The 19,626-nt window shown below is 33.5% G+C and overlaps 1 protein-coding gene across 3 annotated transcripts in view; it reads left to right on the forward strand.

The window, feature by feature from the left end:
- LRP1B (LDL receptor related protein 1B) overlaps nucleotides 1-19,626 on the forward strand; it is a 1,910,203-nt gene that overhangs the window by 1,131,924 nt on the left and 758,653 nt on the right. For all 3 annotated transcript variants that reach the window (XM_034954060.3, XM_034954061.3, XM_003822825.6), the window contains exons 15-16: nucleotides 4,471-4,593; nucleotides 15,788-15,928. In XM_034954060.3, coding sequence (XP_034809951.2) covers nucleotides 4,471-4,593; nucleotides 15,788-15,928 — 264 coding nt within the window. The remainder of the gene's footprint in view (nucleotides 1-4,470; nucleotides 4,594-15,787; nucleotides 15,929-19,626) is intronic.

Consider the following 19,626-nt stretch of genomic DNA (forward strand, 5'->3'; position numbering starts at 1 on the left):
GATAAAACTAAGATTCAGATTCAGATCTGTTTGACCAGAAAGTATTTTTCTATGTTTAATTTGTGTGGCCAATTTAATTTCTCAAAATTTTATATCTACTATACTTTTAGATAGAAGAAAAAGAATGTGAATCTTTTTTGGTCATTGTAATTTTATCACTGATAAATTTTGTATTCAAATATATATTTTTAATGTAAAGTTCCCCTTGACTACTTTTATAGAATCCAGGATTTAGAGATTTTAGATTACACAGGACTAGTATAACAGACATAGCAGTTTTTATTTAATGTATGACATATTTATTAATCACATTATTTTATAGGTTTAATAAGCTTTAGGTTTGGTGGTAGGACCATCATAACTACATTTTTCTTTCTTTTTATATTTCCCATTTTTGAGATAATCACCAAACCTCCCTGCCAAAACAAAGGAGTATCTTAATATAGTTACACACACACACTTACATAAGTGGCTTCAAAGCATGTCAAATATAAACACAGTCTTCAAGGAGCATCTGATTCTGAAAGAGAAAAAAAGTAAGAAGCATTTTATCCTTTCTTCAGATTGACTGACATCGTTCAAAGTCAATTCTTCTGAAATTATGCTAGATTAAATGCATAATTCATCTGGCCTCAGGATCTCACTCTCTCAGCCTTTATCTAACTTTTGGAATAAATGGGGTATCTGCTGCCCCTTCTAAACTACAAGCTCGAGTATCTCTATGTTAGAAAAAAAAAAGAGAATCCCCATAGTTTCACATATTTTATATTAACTGCAGAGAATTCTCACTTTGCCTGTGATAAGACACTGAGAAGTCAAGAGTCCAGGACACATATAGAAAAGGAGGTTTCTTTGTTCCACCATTTTGAAGAAAATTCAGATTAAGGAAAGACTGAAACAATGGAATTCTTTTGCACTGATTTCTGTATTCTCTCATTTGCTCAAAAAAAGATACTTTATTAACAAAAGTTAAATGGCTAAGGTCTAAAAACATTGAGATGTTAATATAGGCTTGTGAAATGTTTTCACATATTATTTGTGTCTTTACTCCCATTCTTTGGAAGTTGTATCTATCCACAAACTTGTACCTGTACCTGCACTCCAAATGATTGTTCTTGTCATTCAAACTGCTAACTAAAAGTTGCATTCACCACTTACTTATTTAACTAATATTTATCAAACACACTCTATGCTGGGCACTATTTGCAAGGTGTAGAATATAATTTTGCTTCTGGAAGATACAAGATTGGGAAAAAGAAAGACAAAGTTTTTGATGAAGCCAGAAGGCCTTCTTCAACTAGATAATGAAAGCTATTCTTCATTCGCTTTCCTTACATATTTGATTTTTAAAAACTATCTACTTCCTGAAAGTAATAGACTTTTGTTGGTTTTGGTATATTTAGTATGTCTTTTTCTATCTAATTTTATTTTATATATAAATAAGTTAGTGTTTGAGAGCACAATTTTGGAGTAAGAAAATCTTATTTCTAATTATTTATAAATAATTATAATGATTAGAAATAAATGATAATTTAATAAGAATTATTTCCTATTTCTACATATTGGAAGGGTCATTTAGACGATCACATATTCAGTATTCCTACTTGCAAATGAGATAAAACCTTCCTTGTAATTTTGTTTAAAAAAAATTGAATAAAATATAATGTATATGTGAAGTAACTAGCTGTGGGATTGCTTATAAGTTTTCATTAACAGCAGCTATTAATATGTTAATGACCTTGTAATTGATATATAGGTATAAAAATTTTTAGCACCATATTTGTAGTTACTTAAACATGTTTTAAAGAGGATGTTTTTACATAAAATATTTTTCTAGTTCTCAGAACTTCCAAAAATACTATCATATGAGCTCTGTCTGGAACATATTAATGAAATTCAAAAATACGTTGGGTCACTATTAAAATAAAGATCTAAGCCCTTCTGAGGAGAGATATGGAATTATTCAAATTAATTTAGATTTTGGATTTCTATTATGACAGAACAAATAACCAATTCCTCTCTCTTAATATGTAGTATTCACAGAAAAGAAATATATTTCAAAGTTTGAATAATGCCAATTTATTTTTAAATACTTAAATTTCGTATTCATTTAGAATGGTATGAGGCACACCACTGAATTAAGGAATATGATATTTAGCATATAATTTCAACATTTCAAAATGTCAGTAATTCCTTATTTCTGACCGTTTAAATTCTTTATATATTTCTCAAGATATGTTGAATTAATTCTAATTTTCCAGAATCTGAATGCTACTAAAATATTAAATATACAATTTCATCCTGTACAGAATGTGTACAACATAGAATAACAATGCATCCTATGAAGCATTGCATTTTTATTCCATGGCCATGGAATAAACATGATGTTATCTGGAAGCTGCTTAAAGCATTTATGCATTTCCTATTAAAAAAACCCTGTATTAGGCTTAATTACCCTCTTAATTCAGAAATTGATACTGTAGCATGCATTATTAGCTTTCTTGGCTTTCATATGTATTTTTTAATTTGTTATAAACATAGTGAATTAAATTTATTTTTCAAGATAATGAAATGATAATATACTTTAGGTCATTTCTTCTGATCTACGGGCACTCAATGATAACCTGTGGTAATGTGTTGAATATTTATTTGTACAGAGGAGCATTTTAGAGTTTTTTTCTTACTTCTTATTATCCTCCGTATAGCACATCCAACCTCTGAGGCTCAGTATAATAACCTAGTCTGTCACTTTAATCACGTTTCTGGTATTTGCACTTTAATCATTTTATTCTCTTATCGTATGGCTCTAAGTAATTAAAAGCTCTTTATTTTTAATGTTTCAGTAAAATATGCTGATATAAAAAATGTTATTTATTGATGCTTTCAACAAACTGCAACATAGAGTAATATGACCCTACAATTACATTACCTATTGTATTGCTAGTGTTGAGTTCTTTTTAAAGTTTGACACATTTATAGATAAGTAGAGTCATACGTGGCATAGAGATGGTTCAGTCAATGTTGGACTGCATGTATGGTGATGGTCCTATAAGGTAATAATAATGTATTTTTACTGTAACTTTTATATGTTTAGATACAGAAATGCTATTATCATTGTGTTATAATTGTTTACAGTATTCAGTACCGTAGCATGCTATGTACAGGTTTGTAGCCTAGAAGAAATATATGATATATAGGTATAACATTTTTTAGCACTGTGTTTGAAAAGTGGTCACTTAAACATGTTTTAAAGAGGATATTTTTACAGAAAATATTTTTCTAGCTAAAATTTTTTAGCACCGTATAGTTTAGGTGCACAGCAGGCTCTACTATCTCGGTTTGTGTAAGGATGCTTTATGATGTTCGCACAATGATGTGATTACACATTTTTTAGTATGTACGCCCATCATTAAGTGATGCGCAAGTGTAAATACACTTTCTTCCTTTCCTTTCCAACCTGTAAGACTAATTGGCAATCTAAATTGTATTTATTCATACCGACACCTTTACAATTGTTAAAGGATACAACATTACAGCTAGATAGGAGGAATAAGTTCCAACGTTCTATACCACTGTGGGATGATTATAGTTAACGATGATATATAGTTTCAAATATCTGGAAGGTGGATATTGAGTGTTCCCAACATAAAGAAATAATAAATGTTTGAGATTATGGATATGCCAATTACCCTGATCTGATTACTATACATTACGTTTACTGAAACATCACTATGACTATGAACAATTGTTACTTGTCGATTTAAAAATAATTACTCAATTTTATCTGAGAGTCTGCAAGGGTGCCTCACATACATTCATGAATAATGTATGTTATTCATAAATTTCCTCTCATGCCTGCTTAATTTATGTCTGTTGTATACCTCATTAGTGCCTCTGCTTTTTAGATCCACTGGGAGAACACTTTCGCCCTGGTGAACTGTACATTCACCTTATACCAGCAGGGCTGCTCATTTTTGGGTCTTCACAGATGTCCTATGATTCCTGGAGTCCTCAATACACTGCCTTTCCGGTGTATACTGCACAAGAGAAAAGAATACCCTACCCTTGCTCCCAACCCTCACTTGCTTTCTGTTCCCTGGGAATCCAAAGCCACATTCTGAGAGTCAGTGGTCTACTTTCCAAAGAACTCAGACTTGAATACAATAGGCCTAATCTGGAAAACTATCGAAGACAGATACCATTCTGTTCTTTCTCTTCTCTCACCTAGAACCTAACTTCACTCAGACCTCTATCTCCTCCAATTAATGAGAAAATTCTCCTTATCTACCAATGCACCACCTATTTTCAAACATTATTGAATTTAGTTATGATTCAACAGAAATCTTGACTATATTACTAAATATATAATATACATAGCATATATAAGTGTATGTGATTACATCTATGTTCACCTCCTAGAAAGAACGTGAATCAGAGTTCTCTGACACATTTGCTTTCTTCCTCTTGCAGGTGATAATATGTGCCGAGTAAATAATGGGGACTGTAGTACACTTTGCTTGGCTATCCCAGGAGGCCGGGTGTGTGCTTGTGCTGATAATCAACTTTTGGATGAAAATGGGACAACTTGCACATGTAAGTTCTTTTCAAGTTACCCTTATTTATTTACTGGGCTCTTTCTGAAGACTAGAAGCAGAAGAAATTAAAGGAATTAAAATGACACTTGGAAAGAGAAATTCAGATAATTACTTAGATATAATTCTTTTTAGACTATAAATTATTAACTGATTAATTTGGAATATATAGATGAATATTGACAATGATGGTGTTTCATGGAGTTCACTGCTATGTGTGATTTAGTAAAAAAATTAAATAAGTATATGCCACAGAAGCATAAGAGAACTTCACTATAAGCAGTGGCAACTAAAAATGCATTGTTGTTGATTAGATAGATGGTAAGTTGACGCACAACATAGGCCTACAATGACTTTAAATGGCTTCCTGACTCAGTTGTCTGTATTAAGTGGTGAAGAGCAAGGAGGGAGGCAAAAAGACTTGTAAGGAATTTACAGACTATCCAAATAGTGAATTAACTGGATTGATTGATCTGGATTAAAGGCAATTTTATTAACTTTTGCTGACATTTCTCAATTTACTGCATCTTATTATTCTGTTATGACTTTTGAAACTGATTCTTTCTACCCCATGTGGTGCCCCTTCAGCACAATAACACCAACAATACTATGTATGTATTGAGAACTATATAACACTTTTAGAAAGGTTTAATCTTGAATTGTGTGTAAGAGTTCTTCAGAAAAGCAGAACTAATAGGATGTATATAATACATAGAGAGAAGATTTATTATAAGGAATTGCCTTGTGTAATTATAAATTATAAAAACTGATGAGTCTTAAGATCTGCAGGTGGCAAGCTGGAAATCCATGAGAGTCCATGGTGTACATCTGGTCCAAATGTCAGCAGGCTTCAGACAGACCCAGGAAGTGCTGACGGTTCAGTTTATGTCCAAAGACAGGAAGAAACCAATGCCACAGTTCAAATAATCAGGCAGTTGACGTTTATTTTGCCTGTGACAGGTTCAACCTTTTTGTTCCACTCTGGCCAACTGATTGGAGCAAGTCCATCTACATGACTGAGGGCAGTCTACTTCACTCACTTTACTAATTCAAATGTTAATCTCATCCACAGCACTCTAACAGATAGTCCTAGGATAATGTGTGACCAAACATCTGAGCACCCCATGTACCAGTCAAGTTGGCATATAAAATTAACCATCACAAATTGCTGAATAAACATTTCGTGTATTTATTTTATCATTTATAATGATTGTCTCTTGTGAGAGAGGAGGGATGAGTGTAATAAAAAGAACTTCAATTTATCAATAACATCTTATCTCTTCTGATGAAGAAAAGATGTATTTTTCAAAAGATATTTAAGATTTAAGACATATAAGAAAATATCTTAAAAATAAAAAATCCACTTACAATGCCACTATTCAGAAATAAACTGCTAAGAAATCTTAATAGAGTTTCTTATAATGATATATCACTGGCATTTATTTTTACTACCAGTGATAATAATTGTAGGTAAGATTGAGTGAATGCTTACACTGGTATGGATGTGGCATTTTGTAATACAGTTTGTGATTTGTATTAGTCTTTACAAAAACTGTGTAAGGAAGGTACTATTACTATCTGCATTAGTCCATTTTTACACTGCTGATAAAGACATACCCAAGACTGGCAATTTACAAAAGAAAGAGGTTTAATGGACTTACGTAGTTCAGGAGGCCTCACAATCATGATGGAAGGCAAGGAGGAGCAAGTCACATCTTACATGGATGGTGGCAGGCAAGAGAAGAGAGCTTGTACAGGGAAATCCCTGTTTTTAAAATAATCAGATCTCATGAGTCTTATTCATTATCATGAGAACAACATGAGAAAGACTTGTTCCCATAATTCAATTACCTCCCACTGGATTCCTCCATGACATGTGGGAATTGTGGGAGTTACAATTCAAGATTTGGGTGGGGACACAGCCAAACTGTATCACCATCTCATTTTACAATTTACAATTTAGACTTTTAAGCTAATTACTTTGCAAGTTCACATAATTAGTAAGTAGAACATTTGGAATTTAGACCCCAAATTCTGTCATTTTTACTTAATATGAGCATAAGCATCTTATCATGTAACCAAATATCTTTGTAAACATAATTTTTAATGACTGCCTTTCAAACCATTTATTTTCCTTTTAGTTGATATTTGGGATTATTTATGATGCATTGTTATAGATAATTGTCTGTTTCTGTTACCATTTATGACCTTTTATGTGTTTTACCATGTAGTTTATGTCTATTAGACATAACAATTGGACACTGTTACATCTTCTTTAGGTATTTGGAATAATACCCTCAGTTTTAAATTATTTTATTATTATTTTAAGTTCCAAATACTGGACATGAGAACTTTGGTTTCTTTTCTACTACTTTTCTCATCTTCTTCAATTTCACTTATTATAAAATTAGCATATCTGACCAAGAATATGATTTTGAATTACCAAAAATAAGTCCTTTTTTATAAAAATATGTTTGACATTTATATTTAGCTTGTTAATTTTACAATATTTTTTGGCCTAGATCACTGTTTCACTACTTGTATTGCTTAGTACTTAAACTTTTAGCACTCCGTTGTTCATTTATTCATTTCACTGGTGTGTAGGATAGATGGAATATATCTTGAAATAACTTCTTCAAGAAGACTATGTAGAATACAGTGGACCCTCTGTACTGAACACTTACACTTTCTTTCTTGTAATTATTTCCTAAGCAATATAGTATGGAAACTATTTACATAGTATTTGCCTTGTATTAGGTATTATAAGTCATCTAGAAATGATTTAAAGTATATGAAAGGATATGTGTAGGTTATATGCAAATACTGCACTATTTTATATAAAGGATGTGAATATCCATGGATTTTGGTATTTATAAGGGATCCTGGAATCAATCCCCCCTGGATATTGAGGGATGACTGTATATATTGCTGAGTTCCAAATATGCCTCCTGTGCTTTTTTATGTAAACAGCATTTCTTCTGCATATTAATTCTTGGCTGAACAAAATCTCCCTTTAAAATTCTACAAATTTGTACCTATTCTATTCTGTAATTACATACTTCAGAACACAAATATGAATTTTACCTTTCTAGTAAGGTTTTTTTTTTCTTTAGTAATGGAACTTTGTAAATTGCCAGTAAGTTGATTTCTGTGGAAGATAGTTCTCAGAGGTAAACTTTCTCTGAGTCACCAGGTGATTGTTTCCGTTTCTTTGTTCTGTGGTATTATTTTTTAATTCTTATTTTATTGTTTATCATCAGAAATGAAAGAAACCTATCAAGATCCACAGTTTGCCAACAGGCAGGGATTAAGCATGACTTTGAACAACTTAAAGTCTGCCAAGTTGGCTGCTAGGCTGAATCTTATCTTAGTTACTGGGAGAAAAGATATGCTTTATGTGTACATTTGCTAGTTTAATTTTTCAGTTTCTACCAAGGAGTCTTTTAAAGTTGTTTTCCTGGCATAAAATGAAATTCCTGCTAGCCCAATTGAATGACTCTGACATTTTGAAAAGATGAAAAGTACATGCACATGCATATGCGTGCACACGCACACACAGAGTAGCTTTCAGGGACTTCTGCCTGGTCTCATCATGCCTTTGCTCTACCCATAAACTTCCTCTTAAAGATGGGAGGTAGCACAAAAAGTGCTCTTATTTTGGTAGTTACAGACCTTATAGTCTGTGCTGCAGGAGCAAAGGATCTCCCTGCTTACCTAAAGATGGACAGGCTTTAACTATCGCAAGGACAGAAAACCAAACACCACGTGTTCTCACTCATAGGTGGGAATTGAACAATGAGAACACTTGGACACAGGGTGGGGAACATCACACACTGGCGCCTGTTGTGAGGTGGGGGAGGGAGGAGGGATAGCATTAGGAGATATACCTAATGTAAATAACAAGTTAACGGGTGCAGCACAACAACATGGCACATGTATACATATGTAACAAACCTGCACGTTGTGCACATGTACCCTAGAACTTAAACTATAAAAACAAAAAAAAAGATGGACAGCTTACAGGCTTATTCAATTTCCAGTGGCATAACTTAGAAGGACTCATGAATGAATTTTTAAATCTAGTTTTATTGGCCTTGCAAAAAGTGAAAATTCCCTTATGATAATGTCAACACAATGATCAAGAGGCCAAACTCTCAGAGATCTGATAAGTTTTTATGTTTGTTCTTTATCATTGTAGGAAGTTACAGGGGGAGGGGACTTGCATTCATCATGTACTAATATTTGAATAGTATTTTGAGGTTAAAATTTTCTACTTAGTTTTTTAATTTCGGTTATGTGGATCATAATTAGTGGATCATTGGCCTTCAAATTATATTTCCTATTTCTTTCATTCTTATGCTCCATTAAAAATGTATGGGTTGCTTTTAGGTGAACATATCTATATTGATATAGATATAGGAAAGATATTGACAGATTGATAAATAAATGAAAAAATCAACATTGTAGACTACAGGGAAAAGATGAGAGGAAAAACACTATCAATATGAAAGTGAGCTGGGATAAGCAGAAGTAAAAACAAAAAGAATTATCACTAAAAAAACTTAGGAAGTAAAATCCTACAAAGCCTTTATCATGACTTAAATGAATTGTTATATATATCAATTTCCTATTTCCATGTACATTCTGTGGCTCAAAAGAAAATGAAAGATGAGTTACGAATCAGTCCTCTGCAAGTTTAAAGCTTGCTCCTTTCGCCCACAGTGCAAGTGGAATGTAGGAAGAAAGGCTCACTGGGGTATACACTGACCCTTAACCTAGTCTGTAGTCCCTGAGGAGAGAAGTCTGTGGCATCTCCACCTGTACTTGTAATAGACACATCTAAAGCCCTCCTATACCATATTCTGGGTATCATCAAGTCAGTGGCAGATGCTTCTCCTCACATCCACTTAAGACCCTGAGACTGAAAAATTGTCTCAACTGCTCACTTTTATACTTTACTGACTATTACACCTCATAGTTACATCGTATCTTTTGATCAAGCTTGTCCTTTATGTTTATTTTAACAAAGCTCACCTGTGTTTAAATATCATGGTGGGAGAGGACACACAGAGATATTTGCTTGGGTACTGTACTCTATTAGAAATGCCCCTGTCTGGCCAAGTATGGTGGCTCACAGCTGTAATCCCAACACTTTGAGAGCCTGAAGTGGGAAGATTGCTTGAATCCAGGCGTTCAAGACCAGCTTGGGGAACATAGTGAGATCTTGTCTCTTGAAAAAAGAAAAAAAAAAAATGAGCCAGGCATGGTGGTGCACGCTTGTAGACCCAAGTACTCAGGAGGATGAGGCAGGGGCTCTCTTGAGCCTAGGAAGTTGAGGCTGCAGTGAAATGTGATTGTATGTGCCACTGCTCTCCAGCCTAGGTGACAGAGCAAGACCCCATCTCAAAAATAAATACATACATAAGTAAATAGTCCTGTCACCTTCTCCAGATGCACGAATGGGTTTTCAGTATTGTTTTTCCGCAGCAGTGACTACCAGTCCCTCCTTTTTTGTATCTCCAACCTTTCATCCTTACTCTGCCTTATGTAGTTTCTTCTTTGCCCTAATTGCCAAATCAAAAACAACAAAACATGTTCAGTAGTTTCTTGGAAGCCACAGATACAAATATCTTAATAGGAACTCTAGCTAAGCACACGCTTCAGTAGCACTTGCAATGATTCAGATTGATGCTTAACTATGGAAAAAAACAACAGAAAGAGAAGAGTATTTATTTCTAAATAACCCAGGCTATCACTGCATATCTCTGTGTAAATAAAATTTAAATGACTTTGGCTTGTAAGGAAATACTATATACAATGTTGTTTACCAAGCTGATGTTAGAAAATCTGTTATCACGGTGGTACACATGTAATTTTACACCTGGTGAAAGTTAGGGAAATTTTTTTCTGAGACTGTTGGTCTCTTTCTAATATCTATAATTCATACATGAGGTAACCCCAATGCAATAAAAGGGAAAAGAAAGAGGATTTTGTCTATACTCATTGCACTAGACAATGTTAAATCAACACAAATAAGTGCTTATTTGAGAATTTGTAGTTGCATTTGGCTGTTAAAAATTCTGCTATATCTTCTAATATAGCCTGCAACTTGCCTAGGTTCCTTTCAAATATATTAGGAAATATTAAGGGGAATAATATAGTAACTCATTTCATGCAAAGAAAGAACACAAAGTATGTTTATAGAAATTATTTCAGTTCCTTTTTATTTAATTGTAAACGTTTTTCAAAGATATGTTAGCCTTAGTTTGCAGATGAAAAAATTAAACTGCAGACAACTACAAATGGAATTCATGGTTGCTGAGTAGAGTAGTGCATAGGAAATATCAGTAAGCCACTAACCTCTCATTACTGTTGATTCTTCTGGATGTCTGATTTAGTTCAGTCTAGATTATAGTCATGTGAACTGGAATTAGCTGGATTAACTGTGCAATCTGAGTCAAACAAGCAAAACAAAGTTGCAGCCATTGTGACATGATCTTCCTGGTTTCAGCCATCCTTGTTAAATTGACATAAAATGAACAGAAACCCACTGGCAAATGTTCAAGCTGGACTAAACACCAATGACTATTTCTCAATGAACTTGCAACATAAGGCTATGCCAGCAAAGGCATGTACCCAGCAGAAAAATATTGACATGCTACATGATTGATTAAGGATGAATTCTAATGCCATGCTTGGAAGGAATCAAGAATGAGAGTAGGCTGGACACTTTGTCTTTTTGAATCTTGTCCGTCATGGTCAAATCCTCTCACAACTAGAAATGATGTCAGTTGTAGCATAGTAACTTGGAACTTACTACCCCTGAGAAGCATGTGTAAAGCTAGGTGATCAATTACCAAGCAAACTTTATATTTCTCTCAACATATTTGTGGGAAAAAAACACAATATAGAATATTAATAAATGAAGACATGAACAATCCCAAAAAGTAAGTTAGATTCCAAAGACAGTGAGTCACTATTAACAACAACTTCAAAAAACTCCAGCAAGATTATTTTGTCTAAAGAAACAGTAATTCTTTTAATTCTTCTTTAGTGGCCTAAAAATAAGACAGAATTTTTCAATGTGCCTTACTCCCAGGAGAGCAACTTGAACATCGCAAAAACATTGGTTATCCAAGGGACAGCATTGCACAATTATGTGTCAATGGTACTCTGTGACCTTTATCACCTTCTGGAGCTCCAGATATATTCCTCTGTCAAGAAACAGGACTTCACTATGGTGAACCATTTATCTGCTTGGCTGTGACAAGCCTTATGTTCTAGGATATATGCAATCTAATGTGTAGTAAAAAGTTTAAGGCAGTAAAAAGTTTAGAAGCCCATCCAGATGAATATTTATGGCCCTCTGTGCATAGGAACTCACAGAAGATTATGTACCACTTAGGTTGGCTGCTCAGAAGACCACTCTATGTAATGAAAGGTCATCCTGCTATGATCTAAAGGAGAAAAATCAAAACCTATCGCAGCATTTTTCACACAGTCTTCCGGTATAGGCGAGCTTATATAAAGAGATCCAGCAAACCACAACTTCATGTTTTCTTTTTGGTTCTTTTCTCTCTCCCTGCTCAAATAAAGAGGCAATAAGAGAATCTGGATGCCCAAAATGAAGAAATAAACAAATAAATATTTCTCAATATTAGATAAGCAGAAATAATAAACATTTTATTTTATTTTTTTTTGTCCCAGGACAAATGCTATTATGACTAAGTTATAATTCTGATTCAGTTGACAGCAAAGCATCAATTGAGGGAAAAATTAATTTAGAATAGATCACCACACTGGGTTTGAAAAGAGAAAAAGCAAAGTCAGAAACATCAGAACTTCTTCATGCACACCACAGGTTATTAAACTGAGGTCAGGAATATGTCTTGAGTCCAGAAGCTGAGCTGAGTTCCCAATCTGAGATAATTCAAACTAAAATAAATTTAAAAAAAAAGTTTATTAGCAGCATTTCCTACTTCCCAACATTATGACCTGGACATTAACTCCAGCCAGTTTTTGCCAAAGAAAAATAATTCTGGAATGCATATTTTCTTTTGTAGTGCCTTGGAGATTCATGCATAGGCCTTCTGATTTCATTGTTCTCACAGCAGGTACCACAGTATGTGTAAAAATTAATAGTTCCATGACAAGTATACCATGATTCATGTTATTTTACTTTTGATCCTGGTTAAATTATAGGATTATTTATTACTTTGTCAATTTTTTATTGGTGAGATCATACTGTAGAATTTTTGCTAGAAATGGTTCTGGCAGTAGAATTACAGGTTTTGTATCAGTTTTCAAATACAGAGTTCAAAGCACAACTCTGAAGTAAAGTGTCCAATTCCATCACTTGTTAATATACTAAAAGCAATTTTTGGCTGTGCTCAAACACCCAAGTGCTATGTAGATTCAGTGACATTATGCATTGGAACAAAATAATATATATAGGCCTTTATATATTCACTCTTTTGAGTGTAGGTGGAACTTTGACTCTCTTCTGTCTACATATCCCTTTGTCTTTATCTTTTATCTTTTTGTCTTTGTCTTTTATCTTTTTGTCTTTTGCAACTTTATCCATGTCTTTGGGTGATCAAAGAAGAGAATTAGCTGCTTAGCCAGTTGAAAGAATGGGGTTTTCCTGAAGGATTTATACAGCCCTCACAAATAGAATCTCTCACTGCAATAATGCCAATCTCTGCTAATTCCAGTAACCAGTCAACAAATAATTTTGAGCATAAACTCTACACCCTATTCTGTTCTAGGTATTGTTCCTTTCTGTATGTGAAATTATTCTTTCTACATTCAAGAAGCTCCTCAAGTGGAGACACCATAATTTGTAAAAATTAATTGTAAAACAAATGCTTTGTAGAGACCTTGATTAATGCCGGAGAAAAGACCATGCATTTTGAACTTCTAAGCTGCTGTCTTATCTGGATTACGACTTGGCACATTAAATGTTTTCTTTATAATGGATATTGCTAGCTAGCCTATTATCATGAACCTAAACAAACCTGATAGTCTGCATTGATAATGTGGTTTCTTTGTGATATAACTACTGATTACATCTGGAAGGCTTGGGCAGGGCTAGAATTATTATAATTAATGATGCTTTACGCCTTGGGAGAATTTGGAAATCAGAGCTAAGAATAAAAAGAAAAATTCTTATGTCAAGAACAATGAAGAATCTAAGATTTTACCCTGATTGCAAGCTAGCATGTTAGCCTGAGATTCATGGATTCCGGTAGAAGACACACGATTCCTGGATTAGACACAAAGGATTTTATCCCTCATGCCACAGCAGGCCACATAACATTCATGTTTACATTGGTTCTCCTTGACACGCCCCCCTCTACCCTTTTACAGTCCATGAAACACAAATCCTTTACTTTAACCATTGATTGACACATATTCTCTTCTCTTTCTAAACTATTTAATTCACTAAGATACAGAAGAATAGTAAGACCCAATTTGTGAATAAATCCCACTTAACCAAATTCCTAACATTTGTTTAGAGAACCTGGAACATGCAGAGAAAAAACACTGCATAGAATCCCAAAACATAAAAAGATAGTTTTGATTAACATAATCCTTCTAGAACCCTTAAGTAGGCCTGAGTTTTTCTCCTATTTGCAGACCAGCAAAGTGATTATAGCCATCAAAGCTGTGTGCTATTGCATTGTCTTTTTATTTTAATTCTCAGTGTACTTATTTATAAGATGGAGGTAGTAAAATTTTTTGCCATATATACCTTATAGGTTATCATAATGATCAATTAAGACTATGAATAAAAGCTCTTTGAAAAGCAAAACTACACACCCAGCATAAATATAAAGTGGTATTGTGTTATTGTTGTTAATGTTGTTGTTACTTTGATCAGCGTTGTTTAAAATAAATCTTCAAAGTTCTTAGTTGTTAAAAGTCAAATCAAATACGTCTTGCAAAGATACATCTCCCTACTTAAAATGTTTTATTTGGGAAGTAATAATTGCAGTTTGGGGCATACCCACAGACTAGATGATCTTCTGTATGGCCGAAAAACAAAGAGAAGGTTGGAAGTTTTCTAAAAAGCAGAAATGTTGCATGTTGTTTTGCAAGAAAGCTTATTGGCATGCTTAAAGTTTTGGGGAGCTCACAAACTCTGATTGGTGAGTGACAGAGATGAGTAAAACTAGTTTTAGAGCTGCAGCAGGTTGTTTCAGGAGCTATTCAATAAAACTGGTTTCAGGTTAAAACAGGCAGTTCCAGCATCCAGGCTTGCAGAGAATTAGATTCCTCCAGCATGATATGTGCCCTGAGTGCTTTTTCCCCTTCACTTCTCAGTAGTGTTTTAGTTGTATACAGCAAGAATAACCCAATTTACATGATCAACTTTCACACAGTAGAATACTTGTTGCCAGAAAAATTGAAAATTTTCTTTTTCTCAAAGATGGCTGTCACCACAATGTTTTATAGTTTCAATTAAGTTAAATGAGACAACATTTTGTTATTGTAGCAAAATTTATTTCTGTGTATGTTTGATTATAGTAAACTTTATGAGTATCACATATTTTTGAATTTAAAGTATGTAAAATTTTAGGACATTATTTTTATTGTATTTTAAGGTGTACAACATAATGTTTTAATATACATAGTGAAATGGTTACTATTGTCTAATTAATATATCCATCATCTCTTATAGTCACTCTTTAGTGTGTGTATGTGGTAAGAACACCTACAATCTACTCTCAGCAAATTTCCAATGCATATTTTAACACAATATTGTAACTATAGTCTTTGTATTGTATGTTGGATTTGTAGACTTATTCATCCTACCTATCTGCCACTTTGCGCTCTTTGACCTACATCTCCTCTTTTCCTCTCCGTTACCACTTTATTCTCTATGTATTCGACTTAGAAATTGTGATACACACACACACACACACACACACACACATCCTTACCTACCAACCTACCTATATAATGGAATATTACTCGGCCTTTAGAAAAAGGAAATTCCGTCAATTGCAACAACTTGGATGAACCTGGATGACATTGTGCTCAGTAAAATAAGCTAGACAGAGAAGGACAAATACCTCATCCCACTGATATGTGGAATCTAAAACAAACAAAAAAAACTCTACAAGATTTAAATTTTAATGGACTGACTGTAGCTAGCATTGTTCATATACCTTGGGTTTTTTTAACTCTAGTTAATCCTGGAGAAGCACTACCTCACATATGTAAAGCTGGAGAGTTTCGCTGCAAAAACAGACACTGTATCCAAGCTCGGTGGAAATGTGATGGCGACGATGACTGCCTAGACGGAAGCGATGAGGATTCAGTAAACTGCTGTATGTTCTCTTTCAAGTCACCTAAAAATTGTATTTTCCTGAGTCTTTGAGTGTGTGAATTATCAAGGCAGTTTGTGACAATCTGAAAATATCTTTGATGCAAATTGAACCTAGTTTAATTTTTCAGTCATCCTTTTGTATAAAGAGTAGACCATAGATTGCCTCCTTTGCATAGTTTCAAAGCAGTTTTTCTCATCCTTTTCCATCCTTCATATTATCATTTTAGTTGCTCTAAGAATTTCTCCTTTTATATTCCATGATATCAGCGCCACCATGCCACTGTCAGAGGTTGCTGTAGGGAAATTCTTTGGATTTTTGAATTTAAAGATGTGGAAAATCAATTTAAATTCCCTCAAGACAAAATTATTGGTACAGAAGGTCACGATCCACTCCACTGCTCTTTGGCAACAGAGCCTTGAAGAAGATCCAAGGAAACAGACATGGGTTTGGAACATGTTACTATATAGCTTCACTGTCTCAGGACATGGTAGAAAACACATATGGGCACTCAGAAATCAATGTTTGACTTTCCCCTCTTTGGCTTCTATTTAATTATTTATCATCTGCTGGGATAGGAATAGTTTCATGTTGCTAGTAGGCAAAATAAAATTTCTCACATATGTGTTAGGAAAACATTTGGGGAAGTACATTAAATAATGTTTTGAGAATATATTTGATTAGAGTCACTGGCTAAGTGATTTTGAGAGATATAAAATATTTTACATGAAAAGAAGGCATGTGTTGAACAAATTTATCCTTGATCTTTTTATCTGACCTAAGAACATTGTTTTTAATTTTTTTTCTTTCTATAAATGTCCTTTTTTAGGTCTGAACTAATGAGAGTTGACAGTCCTTCATTTCCCTTTTTTAAAAATTAATATACAAATGAAGTTTTAAAGGTCTTTTTTAAGAATGGGCAAAGTTAGTCTGGGCATCCATTTTATTCAAACATCAATGCTTTAGGACAAATATCTCAAGAATATGAAGTTTAAAAAATATTTTCAAATTGTATATTAATACATAACACATAAATTATAATAAATGCGTAAATATAGGACTGCATTTTCTCTTGATTTCCAGATTCAGGCCCTGACTTCAACATTATGTACTTCTTATTTTCAGACCCATTAATATCTCTCCTGCAAAGTTTGAACCCACAAAAAAAATTTAAATATTAAATTGCTATAATTAGTCAAGATTTTTGGAGAGGAACCTTTCGTCTGAGGGTAAAGGGTATTTTTGTCCTAATTTACATAAATGAGTATTATTTAGTGATTAATTGTCTCACTTCTTGACTCACGATCAGAACTGTTATTTATTTATTATTACTTTTAAGACTAATCAGTCAAGTGCAATAATTAAAAAGAAGGAAGGAGTAGAACAAGGAGTTTGATTTGTAACTAAGTGTGAAGAGTCAGTTGAGTTAACTCATTACCTTTGGGCCAGCCTATTTGTGGTTGTGATGAATGCTCCCTGTATATCAGCTTCCTCTGTAGTCAACTTTAAATGCCTGAGCAGAGTGCAAATACTGCATCACAATATTCATGTATTGGTTCCTTAGGTCCAAGTTTTCATCAGTGTGACTTGTATCTTCTAGCAAATTAACAAGAAAACTGACCTCCTCTATGGGTAGAAGAAGCATTGCATTTGTACTGCTAATTAGAATGTTAAAATTTCTAATCAGTCATTTTATCTTATCATCATCACTCTTCAATCCATCACCCAAGCCATGTTTTTTTTTGTTTTTTTTTTCCCCCTGGAGAACTCTTTTACTTATAGTCCACACTCAATTTTTTAAATAAATCCTATTTTTTCTACTTCCTAAATAATTAATTTTTTATGTTTACTTCCTGTCAATTTTCATTGGCTAAATTAGGCTTTCACCTTAGATTGACTCAGAAAATGGCTTTCTATTATGCCTGCCACTATTCCTCCCTTAACTTTAGCCCACTTTCCACACTATTTTCAGAGCGATATTTATAGAATAAAATCTATTCTTGTAATTTCAATAACTGCACAACCAACAAAATAAATTCTAAAATCTGTTGACTCACATATACGATACTTCCTGCTCTGTCTTGTATTTACATTTTTAGTCTTTAGTCTATTATGCATCCATTTACCCTTTTTATTTTTATCAACTTGAACTATAAATCTCCAAAACATGTCCTGTTTTTCTCCTCTGCAATACTACACTGACTGCTTTCTGTCTAAGGAATTCAACATAGCTTACCATTACCTTCTTAGGAAAATCTTTTTTTGACTCTCAATACAGCCATTTGGAGTTAAACATTCATCTGCTGTACAATTCTTTATTACAGTGGTTGCCAAACCAAATTGAAATTATTTGCTTACTTATTTGGTACATCTAATAGATTAAAATTTTCATGAGAAGACACCTTATGTTGTAGTGTTATGTAGTCTCTGGGTCTAGCACAGTGCCTGGCACATGGATGAGTGGGTGATTAGATAAGTGAGGCAATAAGCAGTTACACACCTCTGACCACCTTCCAGCACTATGTCATCTTCCCTAAGCATTGCAGTGATTCTGAGCAACATTTTATTTCTGAGATCTCATGGTTAATATTCTAATACTACATAGGTAATTTCAGAGGATTATTTTAAGTATTAAACACCCATAATCTGCAACCTTGAATTTTGTTATTCTACTTTCTATTCCTTCAGTGTTTTGGCTCCAAACCAAAAGGTGTTTGAATTCCTGTTTATTACTTTATTGTTGAAAATTGCAAAAGTCCTTGATTAAGCCTCACTGAAGTGCATATGTATAATCTTGGTACTTTAAATTGTTGGCTCTCTAATACATCAGATGACTTATATTTCTCTCGGCAGTTATTCTTGCTAAAGTCCCTGAAGTGAGTAGAAAATGTAAATCATGCTCAAATACCAGAGAATATAAAGCTTTTCTCCGTATTTTTTTGTTTTGTTTGTTTTTTTACTATACATCAATAAAAACTTTCTAAAAAGTGATAAAACCACGTATCAACAAAGCTACTTTAAAGAAAAACTGTTTTATAGAAACTAACAGGAAATGCACGCATTTGCTACGCAACAAGCATGATAAAACGACAATTTTTCAAATTCTCAGTAAAACAAATATAAATATTTGTTTTTATCATACGAAGTGTAACTACTGGGCATAAAGAAAATTACCCTTAAAAACAGCGTTGAAATTGCGAAACACATATTGAAGAGCATGCCAATTCAGTTAGGAATTTAGCCTCTGGAATGGAGGAAAAATAATCATAGAAGGTTAACCTTAAGATGGCCCTCCTGTTGTGCTTGGATATTGGAAGTTTAATCCTTAGCTGTGCACAGCTTCCCAGATGAGGATTGGTCACCTCCTAAGTATTTTCTGTGGTTGCATGTTTGTTTGTACTAGGGAAGAAAACTCATGATGATTTTTTTTTAAGTAATACAGAATCTCATAGTTAACATCAACTCTAGGTCGCAAATGATGCATTTTTCTTTTATGTGTTTTCATTTTCTTTTCTGTGTTCTTCCTTCCATTCCCAAGAAACACTGGACAGAGAGTAATAAAAGTAGGCTTATTTAATATGTTAAGAAATATTTGAATGGTTATGTGGTTTAAAAAATATTTTTAATATATATGACTAAATTATTTTCAATACATACTTGTTATGTTTAACATTAAGATTTGAGGTTAATTTTAAATGTTC

Source organism: Pan paniscus, chromosome 13 (genome assembly GCF_029289425.2).
Source record: "Pan paniscus chromosome 13, NHGRI_mPanPan1-v2.0_pri, whole genome shotgun sequence".
In the NCBI taxonomy this organism is placed as follows: Eukaryota; Metazoa; Chordata; class Mammalia; order Primates; family Hominidae; genus Pan; species Pan paniscus.